The sequence below is a fragment of the Streptopelia decaocto genome, assembly GCF_964273445.1.
Source record: "Streptopelia decaocto genome assembly, chromosome: 2".
Classification (NCBI taxonomy): Eukaryota; Metazoa; Chordata; class Aves; order Columbiformes; family Columbidae; genus Streptopelia; species Streptopelia decaocto.
The window spans coordinates 116,382,919-116,408,888 of record NC_138655.1 but is presented as its reverse complement, the minus strand read 5'-3'; the positions used below and the strand labels follow the sequence as shown (position 1 = coordinate 116,408,888).

General features: G+C 41.9%; 1 protein-coding gene across 2 annotated transcripts; it reads left to right on the top strand.

Moving 5' to 3' along the window:
• Positions 1-3,770: 3,770 nt before the first annotated feature.
• On the top strand, positions 3,771-25,799 carry CTNNB1 (catenin beta 1). Of its 2 annotated transcripts, XM_082046407.1 has the most exons (16): positions 3,775-4,031; positions 18,219-18,279; positions 18,774-19,001; positions 19,139-19,392; positions 19,480-19,718; positions 19,810-20,011; positions 20,341-20,485; positions 20,933-21,036; positions 21,124-21,462; positions 21,715-21,873; positions 22,836-22,955; positions 23,106-23,256; positions 23,348-23,469; positions 23,689-23,749; positions 24,506-24,726; positions 25,021-25,799. In XM_082046407.1, exons 2-15 carry the CDS (start codon positions 18,267-18,269, stop codon positions 24,712-24,714), a joined length of 2,346 nt encoding a protein of 781 aa, XP_081902533.1. In that variant the 5' UTR covers positions 3,775-4,031; positions 18,219-18,266; the 3' UTR covers positions 24,715-24,726; positions 25,021-25,799. The 2 variants fall into 2 exon arrangements, with proteins under 2 accessions (XP_081902534.1, XP_081902533.1); XM_082046408.1 differs by lacking the exon at positions 24,506-24,726 and having other exon boundaries at positions 3,771-4,031.
• The last annotated feature ends 171 nt before the right edge of the window (positions 25,800-25,970 follow it).

Genomic DNA, 25,970 nt, shown 5'->3' with positions numbered 1-25,970 from the left:
CAGTGTCTGAAAAAATATCAGTAGTTGATTCTTGAATGTGTTCCTAGAGTATGCACAGTTAGGAGCCAATTATGCATACGTTTTTAAGATACATATGGGAAATCAAAGATTCAGGCCCAGAGCTCTAGATGTTTCCGTAATTGGTAATTTTGCTTTGTCCTTATATTAGTGCCACGGCTAGTCGTTTGTTACTATATTCCTCACAAACACAGCTAAATGCCAAGATTTCAGAAGAAAAGGTGACCAACTAATTTTACCTTTAGCTGTTTGTTATTTTTAATTAACGGGCTTCCTGCTTTTTCCTGTGGTAAAAGTTGACTCTCCAAAAGCAGTGCTAAGGCTGAAAAAAAAAAAAAAAGAGAGAGAAAAAAGAAAAAGCTAACAAAAATATTTAAATCATTATCTTTTAAAATTTAACCATGAAGCTCTCTTTTGCACTGAGGATCTCTTACTGCAGTGATACACAATGGACATGTTAGGAGACTGCTTGACCTTTTGAAAAAAAATATGTCTGCAGCATACTTGTCTAGCAAACAGCCACCAAAACAAACCTATTAAAGCATAAAAGAGCCCTAAGGAAACTTCTGAAGCTGCATATACACACTCAGTGCTTCTTGACGGGGGGGTAAAGTAGAATAACTGGACTGTTGGTGAATTTACTCATGAAGCTCCACACTGTTATATCGGATGTAACATTTACTCCTGTTGTTTTGATATTAGATCATAACACACTGTATTTCAGAAAAATTAGAAACACAAAATGTATTTTAGAAACATTTTAATAATTGAAAGAACAGTATAACAAGTGAGAGTTAATTGTAATCGTAACACTTCCAGCTATTAAGATATTAGTTTTCCTGAGGTTTGCTTTGTTTTTTAAAAAAGGTGAAAGTTTAAAAAATGGTTAGCTACCTAATAGATAAAAATCACAAAACTAATATGAATCAAATTTCTATTAGCAATGTGTCTAGATCCAAAAGTGTCCTAACCACTTTGCAGTGAAACAAATACAAATTAAAATTACAACAAACCATGCAGAACAACCAAAAAACCAACAAGAGTTTAGCATTACATGCTAAAGGCCTTATGAAATTTTTTACATATACATATATAAAAAATTGTATGTTTTAAACCTGTTTTTAAAAGGGTTAGTTCCTGTTGTCCTCGTCAGGTCAAAAAGAAAAGCGGTGCATAGTTCAGGGGCCAGAAGCAAAGCCACAGACTGTACCCCTCCTGCTCCTGCAAAATCCAGGCTCCAAAAGCCCCATCCCTGCAGACCTCGGGGGGTGGGATGGCACACAAAGGGGCTCTGAAAGGTATCTGGGACCATGCAATGCATCAAGGGCATTTGACTGATTCTACTGTTGTTATCAAACACCCAATGGAATTGCTTATAGTGAATTTGGCAATAATGCCCTATAGAAACAGCACTTTGAACTTATATAGTACCTTTGATCCAGGGATCTAAAAGGAGGGGTCTGTCATTATTACTATTCCTATTTTACAGAGGGCGAAACCGAGGCAGACCAGATTTTCCCAAGGTTGCAGAGGAAGGCAGCTGAAAAAGGAAGGTGGACAAAGAAATTAACTCTTCCCCCCACACCCTTTTTCTTTTTTTTATGCCCAAACCAATCTCCAGGAATACTTTCTCTGACTCTTATCGTAAATTGGAATCAGACTTCTAGTGTCAAGAACAGCAAGGTCCTTCTGCTTGTAGCTGCACCAAGTAACTCCCCTGGAAGCTGATGCGCGTTCACAGCCCGCTGGCCCTGATCCGGCAGGATTTGCTTTGCCAACTCTTGCCGACGGTTGCCCTCGTTCTTGCCCTCCCTTTGGCCAGCATTGTCAAAACAGGGAACTGCTCTAAGAGAAAAACAGCATGACCAGGAAAGCCGTATTCCTTGAGCTTCCAACTTCAGGGTTGTCCAGGTGGCATTTCACTTCCTTACAAGCGGGGACTTGAGGTTGCCCACCGCACAGGGAGGGTGGCCAGTGGATGGTCGCTACGTGCCCTGCAACGGCAGGGTAAAGTGGGGAGGAAACAAGGATTTTTTTAATCACCGCTGCCTTCCCAGAGCCATTTTAGTAGTGACAGCTAACGTGCCGACTCAGAACCCCTCCTCTGCACTTGCCCCACTGGGTTGTGGCCCCGTCACCCACACCAGGTCCACCTGCGAGGGCTGAATGCCTTTTGTGTGCAGCAAATCCTACTTACTTTTATTCTTTTCTCTCACAGGGAGAAATTCCCTGTTTTAAAAGGCACAAATTCAAAACGCAAGCAGTTGATGGGAAAATCAAGTATCACTGTGGAAAGGGCTCCTTTAGTCTAACACTACGTTTCACTGAATAAACCAATGGCAGGGGGGAAATAATCTTTAACTTCTGAGTAGAAACCCAGAGCCTGTTTAAAACAGTATTCAGTGGAAAAACAGGTATAAAGGTGGCCCCTCCATGAACCACACACCCCCCCACTGCAAGAACCACAGAAGCCGGAGGCTGGTGGGGACCAAGAGGCTGCACAAAGCCTTCCAGTGCAGGACCAAGAAATCAACCTCGAACATCCGTTAGTGCCAGCGCAAATTTATACTGGGGGAAAAAAAAAAAAAATTAAAAAATACTCTTTCATTAGCAATGGATCCTTTACATAAACATGTTGGTACGTACAGCCCTTGTTTCTTGTAGAGAGAGTGTATTTTTCCCCTCCCGCCCGGTATGTTCAAGACACTTTGCCAGTGCAAGCCAGTACACGCAAAAAGTCTGTAGAACATTTTGCCGTGCAAGCCGGTGCACGCCAAGGAAGAGGCCGCCACAGACGTGCCTTCACACGGCTCCGCACGCCGCCCAAAACCTTGTGCAATTCCTGACATTTTCCTGTTTTTAGCATTCAACTAAAGAAGCGAGGGGTGGGTAAGGAGGAGGTGTTGGGGGGGGGGGAAGCTCGCTTCTTCCATAAAAAAAAATAAATAAATTGCATAACGAGGTACTTTCTTTGGTAACTGCTTCCTGACAAATATTTACCAGGGCAGTGCGGAGCGCGTTTCCGCCGACGTGAGCGGGCCCCGCCGCTGCCGCCGCCGCCTTCCCGGGCTCCCCCGGGCTCCCCGCCGGCCGCGCCGGGCCGGACCGAGCCCGCGGGCCTGGGCGAAGCGGCAGCTCGGGGGTTGTCCCAACCCAGCACCGCTTTCCCTCGCTTCAGCAGCCCGGGAGAATCCCGGAGCTGGCGACAAGCGTGAAGGAGGACGGAGTTTCGGTACAGTTGGTGGCAAGTGCGTAAAAATAAATAAATAAATAAATAAAAATCCCGAAGGAACGAAACGCTAAAGTAAAGAGGAGGAAGGGTCGCACTCGCCTTTGCCCCTCACCCCCGCACACGGCGGGACCCCAGGCTAATCACCTCAGCTGCACCCCGTCCCCCGCCGCCTCTCCTCCACCCCCAGGCAGCCAACTTCGCTGGGAACTCGGATCCTTCTTCCCACCTCCGGGATAAGGTGCCCCCGCCATCCTCCCCCCACCGCCGGACGGTCGTCCCGCCCGCTCGCCCCTCACACCGCCGCCCGACTCGGTCCGCCCCGCCTCCCCCCTGCCCGCCGCCGCCACGGCCTCCCCTGCTCGGCCGCTTCCCTCGCTGCTGCTCTCTGTCTCCCTCCGCCCTGGGAGCCGGGCACTATTTCTCCTCCCCCTGCCCTGTGCGCTAGGTGCCTGTGGAATGCTGCGCGCTGGGCTCGGCCGCGGCGGCAGGATACAGTCACAGCCGGCGCTCACTATAAGAACCTCCTTGTGAGCGACGCCATTTTAAGCCTCTCGCTCAGTTTGGCGGTCGGAGCAGCTGAGGCGTTCAGGGCAAGGGGACTAACGCCGCCGCTCCGCACCGTTGCTACCCGGGAGGCAGCGGCGGGGATACCGCCGTCAGCGAAGGGCCGAGCGAGGAGGAGAAGAGAGGACAAGGAAAGACGGACCGGATCGGGATCGCCCGGGCGGCAGCAGCAGCAGCCGGAGCCCGGGGGGACCTTTCCCTCTCGCCTCCCTGCAACGTTAGTGCTACTTTCTCCCGCGGGAACTTGGGGCGAGCTCGGGCCGGGCTCCCCTCATTCTCTCAGCGGCCCCCGGTGCTCCGGGCGGGCGGGATGGGGCGCTGCGGCCCGCCGCCGTTGGGGGGTCCAGGGTGTGCCCGGCGCCGAGGCGGGAAGGACGGGGCTGGAGGGGGCGGGGGGCGCTGCCCGGGTGGGAGTGGGGTGGGAGAGAGGAGAGCGGGGCAGGAAAAGGGGGAGAGGGCGCTTGTTTTGGGAGGTCCGGACAGCTGCGTGGTTGCAGGAGGCGGCAGCTGCGGCTCCCGAGGTGTCTCTTGGGAAGCTCGTCCTGGGGCGAGGGGGTGGTTGCCCGGCTCCGCGGGAGAGTCTCCGGGGGTCTCTGCTCCGGGCTGTGTTTGCAGCCGAGGCCGGAGGGCTTCCCTGCTTGTTTTTTTGTTGTGTTTTTTCTTTTTCTTTTTTTCTTTTTTTTTTTTTTTTTTTTTTTAAGACGGGGGGAGGCAGCGACTCGCCGGTGGGCTGCAGACCACCGCTGGTGATAGGAGGGGGGGGAAAAGAGCCGGAGAGGGGGGTTTATTTGTACCGAACGTGATTAACTAATCACAGTCACTGCAGTCAGCGGGAGATAACTAATCTGGTGCCTTGTGGGTTTTCGGTCTTACTTGCGATGCATATTTGCTGAGGAGGTTTTTCTGCTTCTGGGTGTTACCGAAATGAAGCTCCCCGGAGCTGGGAGCGATCAAATTAAGTTTTTAACGCCCACGTTACCAGAGTCTTGTAGCGAACGACTTAGGACTTTAGTAGCGTGGGGGTTCACATGCTGCAAGGGGAAGCGCCTGCTGCTTTCGGGGGATGACTGGGGGGGACGGTGGCTCCAACCTCACAAACTAACGCACTTCTGAGTGTGTGGAGCAGCTCGCTGTTACTCCCAGTAGGATATAGGGTACTTGTTTCTGATTTCCCGATGAACAAGGAGCTCCAGATGTAGGTGTTTTGTGTGTTTGTGGTTTTTGTTTTGTTTTGTTTTTCCCCTCCCTGGAAAGCTTAGTGCATCTTTCTTTTGTGCGTGATTAGCAGCTCCTGGAACAGTGAGGTTTCCTAAGTCTAGCAACACCTGAAATTCTTCCCTAGCTAAAACTTGATGTAGAACGTTGGGCTTCTTCCATTTGAATCTCTTCCCCAAAACCTCCACTGAAGATTATCCCTCCTGGGAAGAAAGGGCAGGCTGTGAAGATACTGTGGGCAACTTGTGACTTTAGGCAGAGCAGTGTTGATCTTTGTAATCAGCTACTTCTTGATCTCTTTCTCATGGAGCAGCCATTGTTCTGACACTCTGTATATTCCAGACATCTGTGGTCCTCCCATCCCCCAAAGTATGCAAGTGGTGAATGGAAAGAGGCTGGGCTGGTATGCTGAGGTCGATGGACGGAAATCAAGGAGGGGTGTTAGTAAAACAGGATCTTTATGTGCTGAAACTACAGTAAAGGCAAAGACGAGAAAACTACCTGAAAGAGTACTGGGGTTTTCTTGATATTAAGTTCAGACACACTAGAGAGCAACTCACTAATTATGATTTTGCTGCTGAGTGACAAAAAGGTACTACTGCAAGGCTTTAAAGCAGCACAAAGGTCAAAACTTACTGGTGTTTATTGAGCCAAGTTATAATGTGAATTTCAGTAACTAACAGTCCAGGAACCTAATGTTAATCTTGCTCTTTTAATAAAAAGGTGCTGACAGCTGCAGGTATGTGGCCACTGTGCTGGTTGCCTAATGGCTGGTACTGTTGAAAAATCAGGCTCCTTAGCTGTTCGGACAAGGTTTTAAGGCTCTCTGAATTCAACATTCAGTATAAAATCATAGAGTTTCTTGCCATTCTGGAGTTGTTCTAAAGAAATGTCGTATTTGCATGTCTGTTAGTTCAATTATTTTCTGTTTGACTATGAACTGATATGTGTGGGAATGTTCACGTTGGTCTGTATGGCAGATCATTTCAAAGAGGAATAAGTAAAAACATGTTGATGGAAGGGACAATGCAGTACACAATAGCTTCTAAAAGCAAGGATTTAACACAAAGCAAAGCTTGATTGAGTGTCACTTCTTCAAATGTTGTGTTACATTCTTAGTTAAACCAAGCTTCCTTTTTCTTGCCTAAGCAATAAATCGGCTGGGCTTCTTGCTTGGTATATTGTCTACTATGAACACTGGCATTGTGCTTTGACTATGTGGTGTGTTTGTTACTGCCATATCAAATCTTGGTCATGAAACTTGGTTGCCTTTCATACGTATGGTTTCTTTGTGAAACTGATGTTGGTCTTTCATGACTGAACATCACCAAAAACTCAAGTTTAACTATTCAGAACAAAATACTTAATAAAGTTAATTCAGATGTAAAGACAAGAAGTTAGTTCTAGTGGCCTTCTAAACTACTTTTGTAGTATTTTTGAGGGCAAGAATGGGGCAGGAAATATGACTATTTTAAGCTTCAGCCTTATAAACTCAAGTGTGAATGTGCTGTCTGAAACTCCTGGATAAGGATGTTTCTGCAGAATATTGTCCAGTAGGCAGACTAGTGTGCAAATACAGCAGTAATCAAAATCACTCATGTTAGTTCATGGTTTAAGCTGGTAATGCAGGGGTTGTGGTGATCATGCAGTTGCTTGCAGCAAAACTTGTTTTGTGACTCTGGCAGACTGCATACCGTAGCAGGAAAATCAGGACTGACCTTACTTATCTTGAACATCATACTTCACAAAGCCTGACAGAACTTTGTGAGAAACTGCAGACAGTCAGGGCTTGCTCTTGAGTCCTCATAGCTTGTGTTTGCCAGCTCTGAGCCCCTGCCTGTGCAATAACTTGAAATGGCACCACATTAACTTTGCAAAATTCTGCAAACTCCTTGGCAGTATTTCATGACTTTTCTTGTCTCTCTAGATACAATTATCATCCCGATCAAATGGGTAGGGCACTATTGCTGACTTTCTAGTTGAGCATTGGAAGACTTGTTTTGGGGTGCTTTGATGTTACGCACCAACTGAATTGGTTAGACTTGCCAACATAAGTTAGCCTGACAGTGGTTTCACTTCTGGCACTTGATTCCAAGGTAAAACTTGGCTGTAGTCTGTGATCAGGCAGGCTTTAGCCCAAGACAGTAATGTCTTAATATCCTAGTGTTGTGGTGCCCTTTGTTGCCTGTCATGAGAAGAAAGGAGCCAGAAAAGATTTTTGCACCTACAGGTAACTTCAAGTGCAAGGGAGAGAACTAGTGGAAGTCTCATTCTGGCATTTCTGTCTGTATGGAACACCAAATTGATAAGGTGAGGAAGTGAAAAGTATACCTGTAGCACACCCTGCCCTCATGAATTTGTTAGCTCTAATTTGATGAAAAAGCAAATGTGTGTTACGCTTTTGTTACCTTGGGAAGTACGGGTGCAGATGTTGCTTTACTGCTTTCAGTACAGAAGAACTTTTTGTTAGTGCTCCAAGATGCTGTAGGAAACAGTGTACACTGGCTGGATTAGTATCACAGAAGTTAAGTCCTTGCTCTGTTACTTAATACTAGATAACTCTGGAGCCTTGTTTAATGAATATATTAATTCCCTTGAAGGTTGAAAGAGTTAATCTAGTATTTTAGGTTGCTGCTTTTAAAAAAGGTACTATGAGCTAGCTGGATCTTACTGGAATTGACAAATGCAGAGTGTGCACTAATTTGCTGGAACTAGCATTTCTAGGCTGACTTACTGTGCTAAATTGACTTGTATAAATTTGAGAAGTTTGGCAACTTAGCTAGTAGTTCTGTATTGTCCTGGCAACAATTCAGGTGCCCTCCAGTGGCCACAAATCTTAACATCCTAAAGGTGCTGATAAATGCTGTTGCCTTGTTGGTTTCCCTTAATTGTGTTGAAGAAGCATCTTACAGTGTCAGACTTCATTAGCATGTTTGTTGCTTAAACAGTACTTTTTGGTGTGTCGGTATGTCTTATTGTAAATACATAGTTATTCTGACAGACAAGCAAAGGCAACCACTTTCAGATTCATAAGTATTTCATTAGTGTCAGTCCAGTGATGACTAATCACTCTCGTTTCTGTAGAGATTAATGTTTAATAGCCACATTCTGTGCTGGCTACATGGTTGCAGCCTAAGAAGAAACTAGATAATAGTTAGATACTTATTGGTTTGGAAGTTTGTTAAATTGTTGCTGTATTAGAGTGGAAATGAATGTTCTAAGTTGTTCTACACAGCAGGGAAAGACACTGCTATAGTAAAGTGCCTGTCAACATTTTTGTTAGTTGTGTACGGGATCATGGTAAATGACTGCAGAACAAGAATCATATTTGATCCTTAGTGAAAGTGGGGGCATGTGGACCAAATCAGTGCAAGTTTATTAGATGAGTACTGCTGACAAACTAAAGCTTAGATAAAAACACTAGCTCATCCCTGAGAAAGGCAGGAGTATGCATAATGTAGATACCTAATTGTGTCCTGCAAATAAGAGGTGGTAACTTTCTAAGCTGTGATAATAAAACTGCTCTTAATGTTTTGCCCAGCCCTGAAGAGATTAAAACATAGTAAATGCTGTAGGAAATACTAACTGGAAATGGTTGCTAGTGATCAAAAGATCTCAAAATAAACCCATTACTGGACAGAAACAACTTAGTAACTGTTTTGAGTTGCTTGCACGAGTTGGTGGTGCTTAGTTGGTCAAAACAATTAAGATGTAAGACTAATTGTGTTGATAATCTTGTTATGAACTGAATGCAAGTTCATAAACTTGAAACTGCCATACCCGTCCTTTAACACAGAGCTGCAAACTGCTGTCAAAGGATTGATATGTATGTTTTGTGGAGAAGACTATTACACATCGAGCTTGAGAAAAGTAATGCCTGATTAGTAATTGAAGCAGTTCCTCACATTTCATCTTAACATTTAAGATTATCAGCAGCTCCTCTCTTGGACAGTGAAGGATGTGTAGGCCAATCTTGCCTACTAATAAAGTGATAGACTTTGCTCCTGTTGCAGTACAGTTGCCAGTGAAGAGCTCTCTTAAACCATTACTTTCAAACATGACCTTATAATTGTCAGCTTGAGCACAGCTGCTGCTGGTAGCTCTTGGAAACAACCAGAAATTTCTACAGCGGACAAACAAATACCCAGTGCAGAAAGCGTAGATCTGTTTTGTTTGCAGATCTTCTTAGGAGCTGGTGGTATACTTGCCTATGATTTTGAACATAAAAAATTGTTGACAGACTCCTGAATGTTTCTCTAGGTAAGGGGCAAAATAATTGTGCTATGGATCCAAATACTAACTTCTCTGAAGTGACAACATCCAGTGCTGTGAGATTTCAGATACTACAGTACAAGTATGCTTTGAAGTAGCTAAGTGTATAGGACTATCTTTACATTGCATAGTATGCCCAGCCATGTGACTCTGGCAGCCTTAGGCTCTGGCCAGCATCAAACAAAATTCTGCAGGACATGACTGATAGCTGTAAGAAATTATGATGGTAGGTAATTGCTACCAAGTACCTTTTGACATCTCTAGGTGTCCTAGCAATGTGTAATTTCCACCAAAGTTTCTCTAAAATGCCTGTCCTAAAGAGCAGAATACAGTGCATCAAAGGTATTAGAGAACCTCTATATGATATTGCCAGCCGCGAATCTGGGGAGGCTTCCAAGCAGGTCCTTAAAGTTTGAAAGTACATCTCTTAGAATGATTGTGCAGATCAGTGCCCAAGTGAACTTTATCACTTGTTTTAGTAACTTACCTGGTGTGCTTGTTCTGAGTTCTCCGGCAGGTTCTCATCATTTGATAGATTAGTTATCTCAAGTACTTGTTGGCTGACCATGGCTCTCAGGCCAATGTTAACTGTTGCTTTATTGAAACTTCTAATGGGTTGTTTTTAAAAAGGTACTTAAAGCTTAGTACCTGTGAAGACCCTGACTAATTGCACAAGCTGTTAGTGCCTCAGTGTGGTGTTAGTTGCTCAAAGGACTGTGTTTCAGGGACACTCAATGGCTGCAGCTGGAAGATAGCCCATTTGGCAGTGGAAGCTCCATTTCTGATGCATTTTGTTACCTGAACTTTCAGTCAGTGGCTGAAGTTGCTCTCAGTGATTGATTAAAACTACCTATGTTCTCGGTGGCATTCTGTACTTCAGGGAAGCAAAGCAAAATGTAGATCTTACTACATGTAAATTATAGTCTCAACTGTGCTTGAAATTTAATGAGTTGTCACTGTTGATCATTTAGCAAGCTGGCTAGGAAGTGTGATTCTTTCCTAGCCTGCTGTCTGTTTTGGGAAGAAGGGGAGGGTAAGCCAGAAGAGTGTCCTGTAGTATCAGAACATTGTCATGCTCTAGTCCTAGTTGGAGTGAAGTGTGGGAGAATGGAGCCTTGCAGCTGTGTTGTAAAGTTCTTGTGGTCCCTTTCCCTCCCCGCTGCCATGTGTGCCTAGGGCTGCATGGATTCAAAGATGAGCCTTGAGTTTTTCTGACCTTGTAACCTGAGTCTCTCCTTCACTAGACATTTTTTTGAGGAATAAATCCTCTTTTAATACAGCTAGCCCAGTGTTTAAGTCAGTCAAGATTACCAGATGCCTGCACTTCAGTTCCATTAAGCAGTTTTAATCAACTTAGAGAAGGTCTAGCAAAACCAGAAATATTTGCATGCTGTTTGCTTTAGGTAATGAGCATGTGAATAGAAACTGCTCTGTGCTCTTAATTGGTCTTAGATTGCTGAGATGACTGAAAATAGGCATAATATTTTATTTTGTGATGTGGCATCAAATGAAGTCTTATGAGAAAAACTTAGAAAAGCTAGTGTTCTGCCTTTATGTTATGGAAAAGAATTTTTAGATCATTTCTAAGGTGGAAGACAAAGGCTGAAAAGCGAGAACAATTGATGTAATAGCAAACTGAGCTGCCTGAAAGAAAAAAGAAATAATGAAGTGGAAATGAAGCAGCAAAAAAGTGTCTGAAAGCAGAGGTAACTCATAGTAAGCATTGGCAGATCTGTGTGTGTGCTGTCAAATATGCCTCTTCCACTTTAATTCTGTGGATTATCTGAGCTAGTTTGTTGCCTCTTTCAGCATGTATTAAGGATATTTAAAGCTTCGAAGTTGCAACCTGTTAACCTTTGAGGTCAGTAAAGCAGATACTATTCAAGTTTCTTAATTTACTGATGTTTGATAGGAGAAACAGATATTAAACCTTAAGCTCTTACTATTAAGAGATTTTGAAGAAGAATTTAAGACTGTAAATTCTGGATTCAGAATCAAACTTATTGTGATCTGGTTAGCTAAATCTAAAATAGAATGTAATACTGTGTGCAAGGCACCTTCTACCTTTCTGCAGGCATTGGTAGAATGCAAGTATTCTAGCTTGGACAAATTTGAGGTGGATGGATTACACAGGATCCCAAGTTGGTCACTGAAGTATCCTTGCTTAGTGGTTGGAAGGAATGATGTTAGGGCAAGTGTTGCTTGAGGAAGTAAGTGACTGGAGCAGTTTTGTCATGAGTTAAAGCTTATGAATGAGTTTGTGCTGTTGCAGTCTAGGATCGTTAAGCTGGGTTTCAGTGTGGGCATGTGCTGTGGCATGTAAGTTAAGATCATTGGTAGCTCTTAGTTTTCAGTAGAACTAGTGAAATAGTTGAGGTTGCTGCATCTTGGCACAACACTTAAATATTGTAATGTTGCTCTGTTTTTTGCCATGCCATTTCCTCTGAGGTGGTAGTGAAGGCTACAGATGAACATTTCTATCATCTAACCGGAAAAAAGATAGAAATGTTTTAGTCCTGTGAAAACTTTTTTCTTTTCATTTTAGCATTGTCTGTGTGGCTTGAGTTATTTACTTCTGATGTTACATTCTGTATAAATTACTTCCATTTACCTAGGATATCTTCAGGTGGCCTATGACAAGATATTTTTACCCAGTATTACATATCAGCCTACTGAAAGCAGAAGTATTCTAGCAGAAGGAAGCCTGACAATATGAAAAATGTGCAATTTTGTATTCTGATTCCTGGTGTAGGTAATAAGATAAAACTTTAATGTCTCCAAAATTATCCAATATTGCTTTGTTAAATGTAATAATTTACAGCCATAAACCATTTTTTTGAGAGAGGCAGTTTTCAATGAGTTTTGTAGTAGTTTTTGTCCATCCAGATCCTTAAACTGCTGCTGTGAGGAGGGATTTGAAAAATTGAGTTTCTTAATCCAGAAGTCACTACTATTGAGTGACTAATTTGACAATAATCAAGGTCCTCTAATGCTTGCATATAACTTAAAAATAATCTCTACTTACTGCATACAGCTGTTCCTTTCAAATTTACAAAGTGACTGAGGGCTGCAAATGCTGCTGCTTTAGAGAGAATATGAGAATGCTGTTCAGTACTGGCTTTGTGGATATGGAATGTATTTAAGTAAAAATGTATTTAATCCTGTGTGTTACCTTTATATAAGAAAAATTAAAGTTTTTTTAAAATGCAAGTCTTCAGAGTGAAACTCAAGCGTGTTATCTGTTCCTACTTTGAAATAAAGTATCTTCTGTTCTTTGCGTAGAAAAAATTGTAACCCCCTACTGTAATTCCTACAGCAAGCTTCTAAAATCCCTTACAATGCATAACACTGAAACTCTACTTTCAGGACTTCTTACCGATCTTACAGAAGCATCTGATACATGAAGGGCCTCCAAAATGATCTACAGAGCATACTTTACCCCAGAGCTCAATAGAGGCCAGATAAAAATCTTCAAAGTTAAGTTTTGTTTAGAATATCTGGGAGCATATGGGAGAAGAGGACTTTATCCCCATTTGGATAAGGAATAACTAGAAGTTTAAAACAGATTTCTGGTGGTAAAAATTCTTGAACTTTTTTAATGATCCAAGATACAAAATGTAAGTTCCTAAATTGAGATCTGCATGGCAAATGACAATCCTTTTAAGTTCCCGGGTTATCTTGCTGCTTCATCTAGAAGTAGAATCCTCTAAGTTAGAAACTGAATGCAAATAGTCCAGGTCATTACTTCCCACAAGTGCCATCCTTGTTTTAATGTGTGGATAACCAATTTATAAATCAGTTCTTATAGGTCACCTGTAGCTTCTCTTTCCTTACCTCCCTTTCAAATGGTATCTGTCATCTTTTCTTCAGCTAGACTAAGACTTTTGGCTTTTCTTAAAAAAAAAAAAAAAAAAAAACCCCAAACCACCAAAAAGCTAGTATACAGGTATAACTTGATTATAGGCTTCCCTCTTTGAAGGAAGAAAAATAAATCAGATTTTTAGGCTTCCTGTTAATCAGTTTAGTGCTGTTCCTAATGAATATTGAAGTGACTATCTCAGTTGGATCACGTTTTCTACAAACTAGAAAACTAAAAGCAGTAGAAGTAGACTTACCTGTTTCAGGAGTGTTTATAGCTGTGGGGTAGGTTAGACCAAAAATTGCTTAAAGAGGCAGGTCAGCCACTCATTTCTGAAAGAGTGTATATACCATGAAAGCTTTTTGATGTTTCCACTATCAGCACTGTCTTACTTGGATGACTCCCCCCAATTCCTTTTCTAGAGAATGGAGTAATAACTTCCAGGATAAGATTAAAGTTTTGGGTTTTTTAATTTTAGGAACCTTAATTGAATGTATTTCCCACATCCTCCAGTTGAAAACCAAGGTTAATTAGGAAGCTTCTGCTAGATTACATTCTTATATTTCTGTTCTTGAGTCATAGGAATGAGTGCTGTTCTTATCTGGTGTTACTAGTTGTGGAACTGATGTTGCCTGTATATTTTGGCTACTGACTCTTTCTAAAACACATACACAGGCAATGTCATTGGTAGGCAGCTGCCTGACAACATCATGGAATACCAGGTTGGAAGAGACCTCTAGACCAGTTATAAAATCAGACTCAAAGAATGCTTTCACTAACACCTTGGTAATGGTTACAATAACTTCAGGGCATTTAGAGAAACTATTTACCAGTACAAATACTTGTGTGTAGATGATCCATGTTTTTAGCTGCTATAAGTGTCATAATGTAAGAAAATGTGTCATTCAGCACTGATGGTTAATTTAAAGATGCAGTTGCTTGGCCTATCGAGATGAGACAGATGTATGAGAACATGGTCAGTAGACATGATGCATCAGTGGATTCCTCATACAAAGTTTAGTAACATGCTGCTCTCAAGCAAAAGATTTCTGGAAGAATTGCAAGCTTTGAGTTTGACTTGCTTTACAAAGGGGTGGGATCAGTTGGATATCAGATCAGTTGGGTATAATCTGAGTCCAATTTTAAAGAAGAGATTCTATAAACACTAAGAAGAAATAATATAGACACATTTTTATTTAATACAGGCTGCAAATATGAGCTGTTTTGTAGGACAACAAACTGGTTTGGCTGACAATGAAAATGGATTTATCTTACATAAACTGCAGCAGAGGTGCAAATGTACTGTAGTCTTGATATATCAGGCAGGTAAATGTCATGTTGATATTCACCCCCCTAGACAGGGTATTCTCATGGTTGTTCTTCTAGGTAAGAAAGAACAGAAGTAAACAATTCACTGTGTTCTGTGTCCTAATGGAGTTTAACAGCTTTAGGAAGAACATTACTTAAGTTTTACTGAAGCTGTTCAGAATTATTTTTCAGATTTGAGAAATGCTGTGGTCTTGTTGACTTCCTCAGCATGTGCCTAACTTCTCAAAAATCAGGAGTTAATACCTAAGTCTTATTCATCATCAGAATACTCTTTCATTCCTTTGAAAACCAAGACATTTGAATTGTCTTCTTTTTAGCTCGTAAGCCTGCTGAGCCTGCAGAGCTATTTTTCTCAGGTTTTTTTTAGAATTAAAATGCGAGGTTGGGTCTTATGGTACACAATACAGTCTAGTACAATGTTTTGCATAGCTCTTCATATGAGGAATTTAACATATATATTTTAAAAAAATCAATCATCTCCATATAAACCCAAAGCTGACAATGCTTGCTGAACAAGTGGAGGCTTTTAGGAAGTTAACAGTTTCATAACTCCTGGCAATACATCCATATGAAGTTCTGTATAACATCACATTTTTCAAAATTCAGACTTGACTCCCAAGTACCAGGTAGTCTTTAAAAACTAAAGTTTATTTGTAAAGTATACTGAGTCCTATCTCTTCCTGAGGGCTAATATCTGTATTACTGACCTTGATAATGTAATGTCACTAGTCATGTGTCCTCCAATAAATGTGAACAACTTGATTTAAAGGAGCTGCTCTATGTTTTGTGGTTGAAGACTACAAGCTTAATTATCCTAGCAGGGTGTCATGTGATTTTTTTTTTTTTTTTCTTTCATTTCCACTTTCCCACTACTTCACCCCCACCCTGCATGTATTGATCCAGTTTTTGTCAGGAAAATGAACAGCACAAACATTTGTACCTAGTCTGGGTTTGTTGCTTGCTTTGTAAGTACCGTGGTTAACCTTGTTAGTGACAGACAGTAAGGCAAAGTCAGCTGCTTCTCTGGACTCAGTGTACCCCACTGTAGAATAAGAGGAGTATGGGAAGGAAAATATGAGATAATATTCATTTGCAGAAACCCTAAAAACAAACAATGTACCTCTTTTCTCTGGCTACATTTAGTCTGGAGTTGTTTTGAACTCTTTATTTAGATGGGAAATTGGTTTTAATCCTAAAAAAATATACCTGGAATTGCTGGGGGGGGGGGCGGGTTACAGGTGTATAAAATGCAGATTAGGATGTTAAACTTTCAGGTGAAGCTATCAGGCTGATCTGCCGTCAGCATTTCAGAGACTGAATATCTGACTGAGAATGCAGTTCTGAACACTTAATTCAGTATTCTTCATTGCTATTTTGCAGGTGTTCTTCAGCTTCATTTTTGAAGTGTTACAGTTCAGTGGCTATGGTGGTCTTTTTGGATTGTACCTAATGGTTCAGATATTCTTCTGATCTCTTCAGGCTGCTGAAATTGAGACAACCATTTCAGAGCGCAGTTGCTGTGAGCCAGCTGCTTTCATTTGTGCAGAATTCAACAGTGGAAGGAAATAATAAATGTTATTCTTAAGCTCCACATTGAGTCTGAGGTGGTAGTAAATATCTCAAAGCATAGTCATTGCTATTGACTGGTTCATCTCCAAGTATCTTCAAAACCAGTTTGGTGATCAGTTTCATTAGCAGCCTCCTGATAGGAGGAGACAGGAAATATTACAATAAAAATAGAACTTGTTTTGTGCTAAGCATATTGTGAATTGTGTATAGCAGTAAGATCTTGCCCAGTTTTCTATTGGAAATGTCACATCTGACTTACAGTGAGGACTAGGGAGAGCAAAGGTACAAATTTTACTTTTAGTGATATTTAATTTCTTTTTGTTTGGAAGGTGTTAGTGGCGCTGATGAAGTAATGTATAAGACCTACTGGGAGCTATGAAGCTTTTGTATAGGTACTTCCTCCAATTTAGCTACTCAGGAGAATTTTTGTGTTACTGGTAAACTGACAGCATGAGTTAGTTTTTCCTTCCCTTTACCACTGCTACTCCCAAACTCCTGTGTTGAACACTTGGAAGAATCCAGTGTTTGAGGGACTGCAAATAACTGTTGTATCGTCAGTGCATCCTCCATGCAGGTTGTGAGGAGTAGGCTGAGTTGGTCAGTCTCTTCCAGGTTGTGGAGCAGGACTGGCCTAGGGACCTAAGCATTTCCAACTGCATAACAGGGTACTTAATGTTGTGTTATGTCTTGAATCAGCTCGATGCTGCTTATCTGCTGCAGATGCAGATCTTCTGTCTGTTTTAAAAGGGCCGGGAAAGGGTTGCCGCCAAAAGTTGTGGGAGTGCAGAGTCAGGAGAAACAGCACTGGCATTTCTACAGCAAAGCAAGGAGTTTGCTCAGGAGCTGCTGGAGTACCCTGCAGCTGGCTCAGAGACGGTGAAATATAAGCTTGCCTTGGAGTTGCCTAACCTATTCAGTGAGACTGTTAAAACTGCAGGCCTGTCTTCTGTTTAAGTATGATGTTCTAAAAGCTACTTCTGAAGGAAACTCTTAAACTGAGAAATCTGCCTATACACAAACACAGCGTTGAGTGGACTTTGTTCTCCTGAAACAGTACTGCAAACCTGTCCTTTAAAGAGATGAGTGGCTTGCCTTTACTTCATTGTCTAGGAATGTTTTGATCAGCACAGCTCTAACACCTAGGGGCACACAGAGAGCTGATTGCTGGAAGAGATGGTTTTGCTCACTGCACTAGTTACCACTACAAATGTTTCTGCTTGGCTGGCTCCCAGAATGGGCTGTCACCAGCTCTGTGTCTGTGCTGAAAACAGTGTTGGACTGTGGGGGGAAGGGAGCAAATGAAATAAAAGCATGACAGCTTTGAGTGACCTGTTGTGAAGCTGTAGCCTTGAGTCCCTGGGTTAGTGAAGAGATGGCTACAGATTTATGGTACAGATATTTGAGTACTGAAGATTTGGATAGGGCATTTGATCATATTTTAGCCTCCCATCCTCAATTACCTTGGCTTTCTCCAAGAAGAAAAAAAAAAAGCGCGTTTGGTGACTGAATGTGTGCAACTAAAGGAGAGCATTTGTTTATAAAGCTGTTTTAATTTTCAGCATAACTTCAAGGAAGAGCTTTTTGTGTAACAAGAAACTTTTCTTCTTGTGGTACAGGAAACTAGTGAAGGAGAAGGTTCAGTTGTAACTCCTTAGGTAGTCTTTATACCACTGAAATTAGAGCAGCTTGCCTCAAATGGTCAGTTCAGCTTTCCCTGTGAAAATCTATGTTATAGCCCTGAATCAAAGAGTTTGGCTTATTTTAAGAATAGTTGTCTTTGAGGGATATGAGGAAGTTTGACAGGTAGCCCTTGTCTTTGTGGTATGTCCAAGCCATGGAATTTAATGTCCAGACTTCATCTTATGCAAGGATAGAGAAGTTAAAAATGGCTCTATCATGATCAGTGTTCAATTCTTTTTCTCTTGTAGCTTTGAGAGAATATATCTTACATATAGTCTGCCAGAAAGTGTGGATGATACATCTCATTCTTTGCCTTTCTGCCCATGGGAGTTTGCTAATTAGTATTTAAATATACTCACTGTAGCAATGAAATGGCAAGATGTGTAAAGTCTTAGTTTGTACTTCTAGTGGTCTAATATGAAATATTGTATTACTAGCTCTGATTAGTGTTTAATAAGTTCTAACCTTGGTCTTTTTTAGGAGCTCTGAAAGGTAGTGGGAAAGAGTTCTGAGAGCACAACAAGGAACATGGCAACCCAAGGTATATAATGAATCACAATTTCTGTTATTAGACTCTAGTAGATCTAATAAGGAGCAGTTAAATTGGCTCCTTACTCCCCTTTTTTAACTTTTAAAGTCACATGGATGGAATAATGTCTGCTCTAGTACAGTAATTATACCTTACCACTGGAACTCAAACTTGCAAACAAGTTTGTCATAGCATTTTGGGTCTCCTAAGTACAGTCAAGTACCTAATAATAGCATGTGGAAAAGGGAACCTTTGAGCAGTAGCAGACTAAGACAATCACAATAGCAGTGATTGCTCTGCCTGTTAGTCAGGTTTATAGATGTCTGCATTACTTTAACATAAAGCCTCAGTTTAAAGCTGCTGTCTCACTTTGCTACCTCTGCTGGGTTGAGGTAGTTGTTTTATAGATGTTTATTTTGAGTTAAAATCTGTGTCATCTCCTGAAGGATTAATACATGCTGGAGTAATTGAACTAAACTTAATTGTTCAACGATGATTTCTTACAGCTGACTTGATGGAGTTGGATATGGCAATGGAGCCAGACAGAAAAGCAGCAGTCAGTCACTGGCAGCAACAATCATATCTGGACTCTGGTATCCATTCTGGTGCCACAACAACTGCTCCCTCCTTGAGTGGCAAGGGAAATCCTGAAGAGGAAGATGTGGACACGACACAAGTTCTGTACGAGTGGGAGCAGGGATTCTCTCAGTCCTTTACCCAGGAGCAAGTTGCTGGTAAGGCCTTTTCTGTTACACGGGTTTGCTTAGACATGCAGCTTAACAATACAGAAAGCTAAATACTGAATTATTACCAATCTAAAAGAAGTGCTTTGTATTGCTAGTTTGAGGTAACGACTTACCTTGTTTTTCAGATATTGATGGCCAGTATGCAATGACTAGAGCTCAGAGAGTGCGTGCAGCTATGTTCCCTGAAACGCTGGATGAAGGAATGCAAATCCCATCCACACAGTTTGATGCTGCTCATCCAACTAATGTGCAACGCTTGGCTGAGCCATCCCAGATGTTAAAACATGCTGTTGTTAATTTGATAAACTACCAAGATGATGCTGAGCTTGCAACTCGTGCAATCCCAGAACTGACCAAACTGTTGAATGATGAGGACCAGGTAAGCATTTTCTTTGCCTCAGTGTAGCATTTGTGGGGCTTTTTCAATGACCTTAAAACTAAAAGCTTTCTTCAAATATTTCTGTAGGTGGTGGTGAACAAGGCTGCAGTTATGGTTCATCAGTTATCCAAAAAGGAAGCGTCTCGCCACGCTATTATGAGATCTCCTCAAATGGTATCTGCTATTGTACGTACCATGCAAAACACAAATGATGTGGAAACAGCCCGTTGTACTGCAGGTACACTACACAATCTCTCACATCACCGTGAAGGCTTGCTGGCAATCTTCAAATCGGGAGGCATTCCTGCTTTGGTGAAAATGCTGGGGTATGTGGACTACTAAGACTACTTGTGTTTGTTAGTTGATACTGGTAGGTGCAGGTACTTATGAGTTTGGGTTTTTTTCCCCCTTGTGTAGGTCTCCGGTGGACTCTGTGCTGTTCTACGCCATTACAACTCTTCACAATCTCCTTTTACATCAGGAAGGAGCCAAAATGGCTGTCCGTCTAGCTGGTGGGCTGCAGAAAATGGTTGCCTTGCTCAACAAGACAAATGTCAAATTCTTGGCCATCACAACAGACTGCCTTCAGATTTTAGCGTATGGCAATCAAGAAAGTAAGGTAAGTGCCTCTGCTGTGGAAGCACTTAAAATGAGCAAGCTTGCTCTGAATGACCTAACAGTTTCTGGGCACTGACCTCCATATTCTGGGTCTTCAGCCATGTTGGGCTTCTGCCAGTCAGTCCTGACCTTGCAAGAGGTGAGGGATGCAGGAATTATTTTGAGGAGATACAGTCATCCTTATAGTGAGACTGCAAAATTTAGACAATACCAGCAGATGTGAACAGTTTTTCAGAGATATTAATCTATGATGGGTGTAAGCCAGCAACAATTACTTCCTACTGACACGCACAGTAAGTGACAGATGGTGTTATTTTTGCTGTCTTTCAGCTGATTATTCTGGCGAGTGGTGGACCCCAGGCTCTAGTGAACATAATGAGGACCTATACCTATGAGAAACTATTGTGGACCACAAGTAGGGTGCTGAAGGTGTTGTCAGTCTGCTCCAGCAACAAGCCTGCTATTGTTGAGGCTGGTAAGTACTTTATACTCATGATAACTTAAAAAGCTATAGTAATACTTCAGAATCAGTACATTCTGCACAAGAACAGAAACTACCAGCATCAAAAATTGAACTTGGACTGGTCCTTTAGTCCATACCTAGTTTTGAAGGCCTTCAGTATACAGAAATATGAAAGGTAGTCTGTTTTAAGTCTGTGTTGTTAGCAGGATGGCTTAGTGGCTGAGCATTGTCAGAATGGTCCCCTTGGAATATGCATATATTTAAAAGGCCCAGTGTCACAAAGAATCTTGGATTTTTTTTTTTTTCCTATGTGATGAAAGGTTAGGGCCTAGCCATATTACAGTGCTAATGCCAAGAAAGATCCAGAAGCTTGAGATATGCACTCAGTCTTCAAGAAGGACCTGACTGTTCACAAGAGGAGCATCTGAGTAATGATGTCAAATCTTTACCATCTTCTAGGTGGGATGCAAGCTTTGGGACTCCACCTCACAGATCCAAGCCAGCGTCTTGTCCAGAACTGTCTCTGGACTCTGAGAAATCTGTCAGATGCTGCAACAAAGCAGGTAAATGATTCTTTTAAGGGATCAGGATCAAAAGCCAACATAATATAAGAGGGGAGAGACTAAATTTTTTTTTCCCCTCTTTTGCAGGAGGGTATGGAAGGCCTTCTAGGAACTCTTGTTCAGCTTTTAGGATCAGATGATATTAACGTTGTGACTTGTGCTGCTGGTATCCTCTCTAACCTTACCTGCAACAATTACAAGAACAAGATGATGGTGTGCCAGGTTGGTGGCATCGAGGCTCTTGTGCGCACAGTTCTTCGGGCTGGAGACAGGGAAGACATCACAGAACCTGCTATTTGTGCGCTCCGTCACCTCACCAGCAGACATCAAGAAGCAGAGATGGCTCAAAATGCTGTACGTCTCCATTATGGACTCCCAGTGGTGGTTAAACTGTTGCACCCACCGTCACACTGGCCTTTGATCAAGGTAAATAATGGTTAACAGCTTTCAGTGCTGAAAACTGCTGGGGTTTTTTAATGTAATTTTAACTGTGAAAAATAATTTGTTACCAAGGTGTTCAGGAATGTAATTTGTCTGATGGGAAGTTGCCTCAGTTGTGCAACTTGGTATTGTCTCTTAGAGACTGAAGCATTTGGATCAACTGATTAAAAAAAGAAATGGCTAACAGCAAGCACACACCTCATGCTCTTTTATTTCCCACCCCTTTCCTAACTGCAGGCCACTGTTGGTTTGATCCGCAATCTGGCTCTCTGTCCTGCCAACCACGCCCCGCTGCGTGAACAAGGTGCTATTCCAAGGCTAGTTCAGTTGCTGGTTAGAGCACATCAAGATACCCAGCGACGTACTTCGATGGGTGGAACACAACAGCAATTTGTGGTAAGTGGCCACAATTAATGGAACTAATGTGTTAAAGTTGTCTGTCAAAATCCTCAGATGTCTATCTGCCTCTGCCTTGTATTGTTTGGTCTAAATAGCTGTTAATTTACCATTTGATATAACTCATGTTATTCCTTTGGCAGACCTGAAGTTTTTCTTAAGAACCAAGGTTTTGGTGTTCTTGTTCATTTATTAGTATTACTGAGAACCTCTTAACTATTTAATTCTACATGCTATAGATAACAGAAATGCTGGGTTTGTCTAGTTTGTTAAGGGATGTAGTACCTGGAAACCCATCCTTGTTGGAACTATGGGTTTAAGAATGCTATCACAGCTTATTGTGTATTTTTGAGCATGGTTAAAGCTGTAAGAGTACTGAGAAGTTGTATAGGCTCCATACTTTTTACTGATTCAGTTACCAGGTCTGTGTGGCAAGATCAGTCTCAGTTCTTCTCCCTCTCCCCACTATTAAACACTTTAACAAAGGGGAAATTGCCTTAGCATGGGCAAAAGGAAGCAGCACCTACTAGTACAGCAGTGTAGTTAACACTTGCAGAGGCAGGAGGGGGACTCTTGGTTACTGAGTTTGCATCAGTGGTTACTGGTAAACTGTCAAGCTAATTCAGCTTGCGGGGTGGGGGGCGGGAAGAAACAAACAGCGTTATCAGACATGAAGTTTATAGTGAACTGAAATAAAAATGAGAATGCTGGGAGGATTTCCACTGGGATGCTTCCTGTAGGGGATTTATTTGGATAAACCGTGCTGATTCCTAGCAGGGAAGTTAAATTTGAAGGCCAGCAGCAGACAGTGGATATTGAGCCCTGTTGGGGGAAGAGGGTGGTGTGTGCAGGGGAGAAGTTCAGTTGATTTGTTGACAGACTGATCTGCTTTTTGACAGTCATTTTAGAAGATAGCATGCAATATGTCAACTTCAAAAAATGTCTTTTCTTTCCCTAACTAGGAGGGTGTGCGCATGGAAGAAATTGTTGAGGGCTGCACTGGAGCCCTGCATATTCTTGCACGTGACGTTCATAATCGAATTGTAATCAGGGGTCTAAATACCATTCCACTATTTGTGCAGGTAAGAGCTCAAGACAGTGCTGTAGTACATATTTGGAAAACTAGTAAAATGGCTCTTATGCTTCCTTGGTATAGAACTGTTAAGTGAGATTGTGCTGAAGAGCTTGTTTCAAGTAGAAGAGCTGAAGAAACTCTTGTGATTTGGTTGCAGTTGTTGTACTCGCCCATTGAGAACATCCAGAGAGTAGCTGCAGGTGTACTGTGTGAACTGGCTCAAGACAAGGAAGCAGCTGAAGCAATTGAAGCTGAAGGTGCAACTGCCCCTTTAACAGAGCTGCTTCATTCTAGGAATGAGGGTGTTGGTAAGTGAACTAAAAAGATGGGTTTCATACCTCTGTTAGAGAAGTTGCTGGAAGACTCAACCTGTACTAAAATCATTCTTGTTTTTGATAGCAACATACGCAGCTGCAGTGCTTTTCAGAATGTCTGAGGACAAACCACAAGACTATAAGAAGCGACTTTCGGTTGAATTGACAAGCTCTCTGTTCAGGACAGAGCCAATGGCTTGGAACGAGGTGAGTTGTGTCTTTTGTATTAATGATTCTTTGGGGAGATCTTGCTTCCAAGTCCTCCCTCCTTCTGGTAGTGAAGTGTAGGTGCTTCTGTGCTCACTGCAGAAGAGTTGCTAAAAAGGGATCTGGGGCAACCTTCAATGCTTTTTAAACTCATAATTACTAGTGCTGGCCCAAGGACCTGACATTAAAACTGTTTTGAAACTTTTTGTGTACATCTAGACAGCAGATCTTGGACTTGATATTGGTGCCCAGGGAGAACCTCTTGGATACCGCCCAGATGGTGAGTCTCTTCCGTTCCCCTTGACTAAACTTAAGTTGGATGAAGTCAAGTCATAGATTTTTTTAAAGGAGAACTGCAAGTGAGTGAAGAGTGAATTACTCTTCAGCAAGGTATTGCAAACTGACAGGCAGATGCGGAACTGCCAGTTCAAATAACCAGTTTCTGCACCACCTCTGGCAGCACTGAAATGGGAGTGTATGAACATGCAAAACTGGTGTCTCTTGTCTGAGTCTTGTGGGAGAATCTCCCGCTGAGCTGTTGTTTCCAGAAATCTTTACATTCTTTACAAATGGACTTGACAATTCCAATAGTACAGTTTTTCTTAAAAACAAAAAAGCTGGTATTGAATGTATTAGTCTGTGTCTATAGACTTGAATTGCAAGCCTTTCCCTGAGGATTCTAAGCTATTTTTGAATAGTCTTTCAGAAGCAAGTCTACGGTCTTGGGGCCTGGTTTTGCTGCAGTATTGTTGAATTTTAGTACTGTTGATTGTGCAGACTAATGGCTTGGCTGGAATCTGCTCGTGCTTCTGACTGCAGTGTGCTTTGTCTGCAGAATCGTACTGGAAGGCTGTTTCAAACAACGGAATAGCTATTAAGAGCAGGCAACAGATTGTTTTGAACTTGGCTGGACTAGAAAAAAAAAAATCAGATGGCTACAAAGATCTTCTCACACACTGATACTTGCAGCTTCTGATGCATCTAACATCTTTTAACATTATGCTTTTTTTCCCTCTGCCACCTTTAACTTTCTTAGATCCTAGCTACCGTTCTTTCCACTCTGGCGGATACGGTCAGGATGCCTTGGGTATGGACCCTATGATGGAACATGAAATGGGTGGCCACCACCCTGGTGCTGACTACCCAGTTGATGGTCTGCCAGATCTTGGCCATGCCCAGGACCTTATGGATGGGCTGCCTCCAGGTGACAGTAATCAGTTGGCCTGGTTCGATACTGACCTGTAAATCATCCTTTAGGTAAGAAGCTCCAACCTTGAATTTAAAAACAAAACAAAAAGAGAAAAAACAGATGGACTGGACTGAGGACTTGGTTGGCAGGGAGGGGATTGGCTCCATTGGGTCCAGTGTGCCAGAACAGTGAATACACGCTCTGGAGACACGCGAGCAGTTCACTCCAAACTGACTTCTGCTGTGAAGTGTGGAAGTAATTAACTGTAATGTCTTGTGCACCAGCTTCATGCAGTCTTAGTGTGTTTATAACAATCTCTTACTCAGGAACACTGACAACTGTTTTCTTTTTTCTCTTTGCAGCTGTATCATCTGAATGAACTTGCATTGATTGGCCTGTAGAGTTGCTGAGAGGGCTCGAGGGGTGGGCTAGTATCTCAGAAAGTGCCTGACACACTAACCAAGCTGAGTTTCCTATGGGAACAATTGAAGTAAACTTTTTGTTCTGGTCCTTTTTGGTCGAGGAGTAATAATACAAATGGATTTTGGGAGTGATTCAAGAAATGAAGAATGCACAAGGATGAATTGCAAGATGGAATTTATCAAACCCTAGCCTTGCTTGTTAAAAATTTATTATTTTTTTTAAATCTCTGTAATGGTACTGACCTTGCTTGCTTTCAAAGTAGCCTTTCTTTTTGCAGTAATTGTTGTTAGTTTTTTTTTTTCCAAGTCTCTTGTAGTATTAAGTTATAGTGAATATGCTACAGCAGTTTCTAATTTTTAAGGATTGAGTAAAGGTGTAGAACACTAATTCATAATCACTCTAACTGTATTCTGAATAAAGTGTAACATTGTGTAGCCTTTTTGTATAAAAAAACTAGACAAATAGAAATGGTCCAATTAGTTTCCTTTTTAATATGCTTAAAATAAGCAGGTGGATCTATTTCATGTTTTTGATCAAAAACTTTATCTGGGATATGTCTGGGTAGGGGCCAGTAAGAACTGTTTATTTGGAACCTTGTATTGGACAGTTTACCAGTTGCCTTTTATCCCAAAGTTATTGTAGCCTGCTGTGATACAGATGCTTCATGAGAAAAATGCAGTTATAAAATGGTTCAAAATTAAAGTAAACTTTTAATTCATTCTGTGTCAAGTTATTTCAGATTATAAATATATTTGTGTGTTAACAAGTTGTCTCAAAATTGTCCTGGAATTGTAGAAGAACCATTTACCTTTTCATCCCCCTAAGGAACAGTTACCCTATAGAGCCCTGAGTCCTAATGCCAGAGGTTTTCCTGCAAGGCCCTCTGAGA

Coding starts and splice junctions, on each gene's coding strand:
- CTNNB1 (XM_082046407.1), top strand. Junction 22,956..23,105: donor CCATTCCACTATTTGTGCAG/GTAAGAGCTCAA, acceptor ATTTGGTTGCAG/TTGTTGTACTCGCCCATTGA. Junction 23,750..24,505: donor TCTTGGATACCGCCCAGATG/GTGAGTCTCTTC, acceptor TAACTTTCTTAG/ATCCTAGCTACCGTTCTTTC.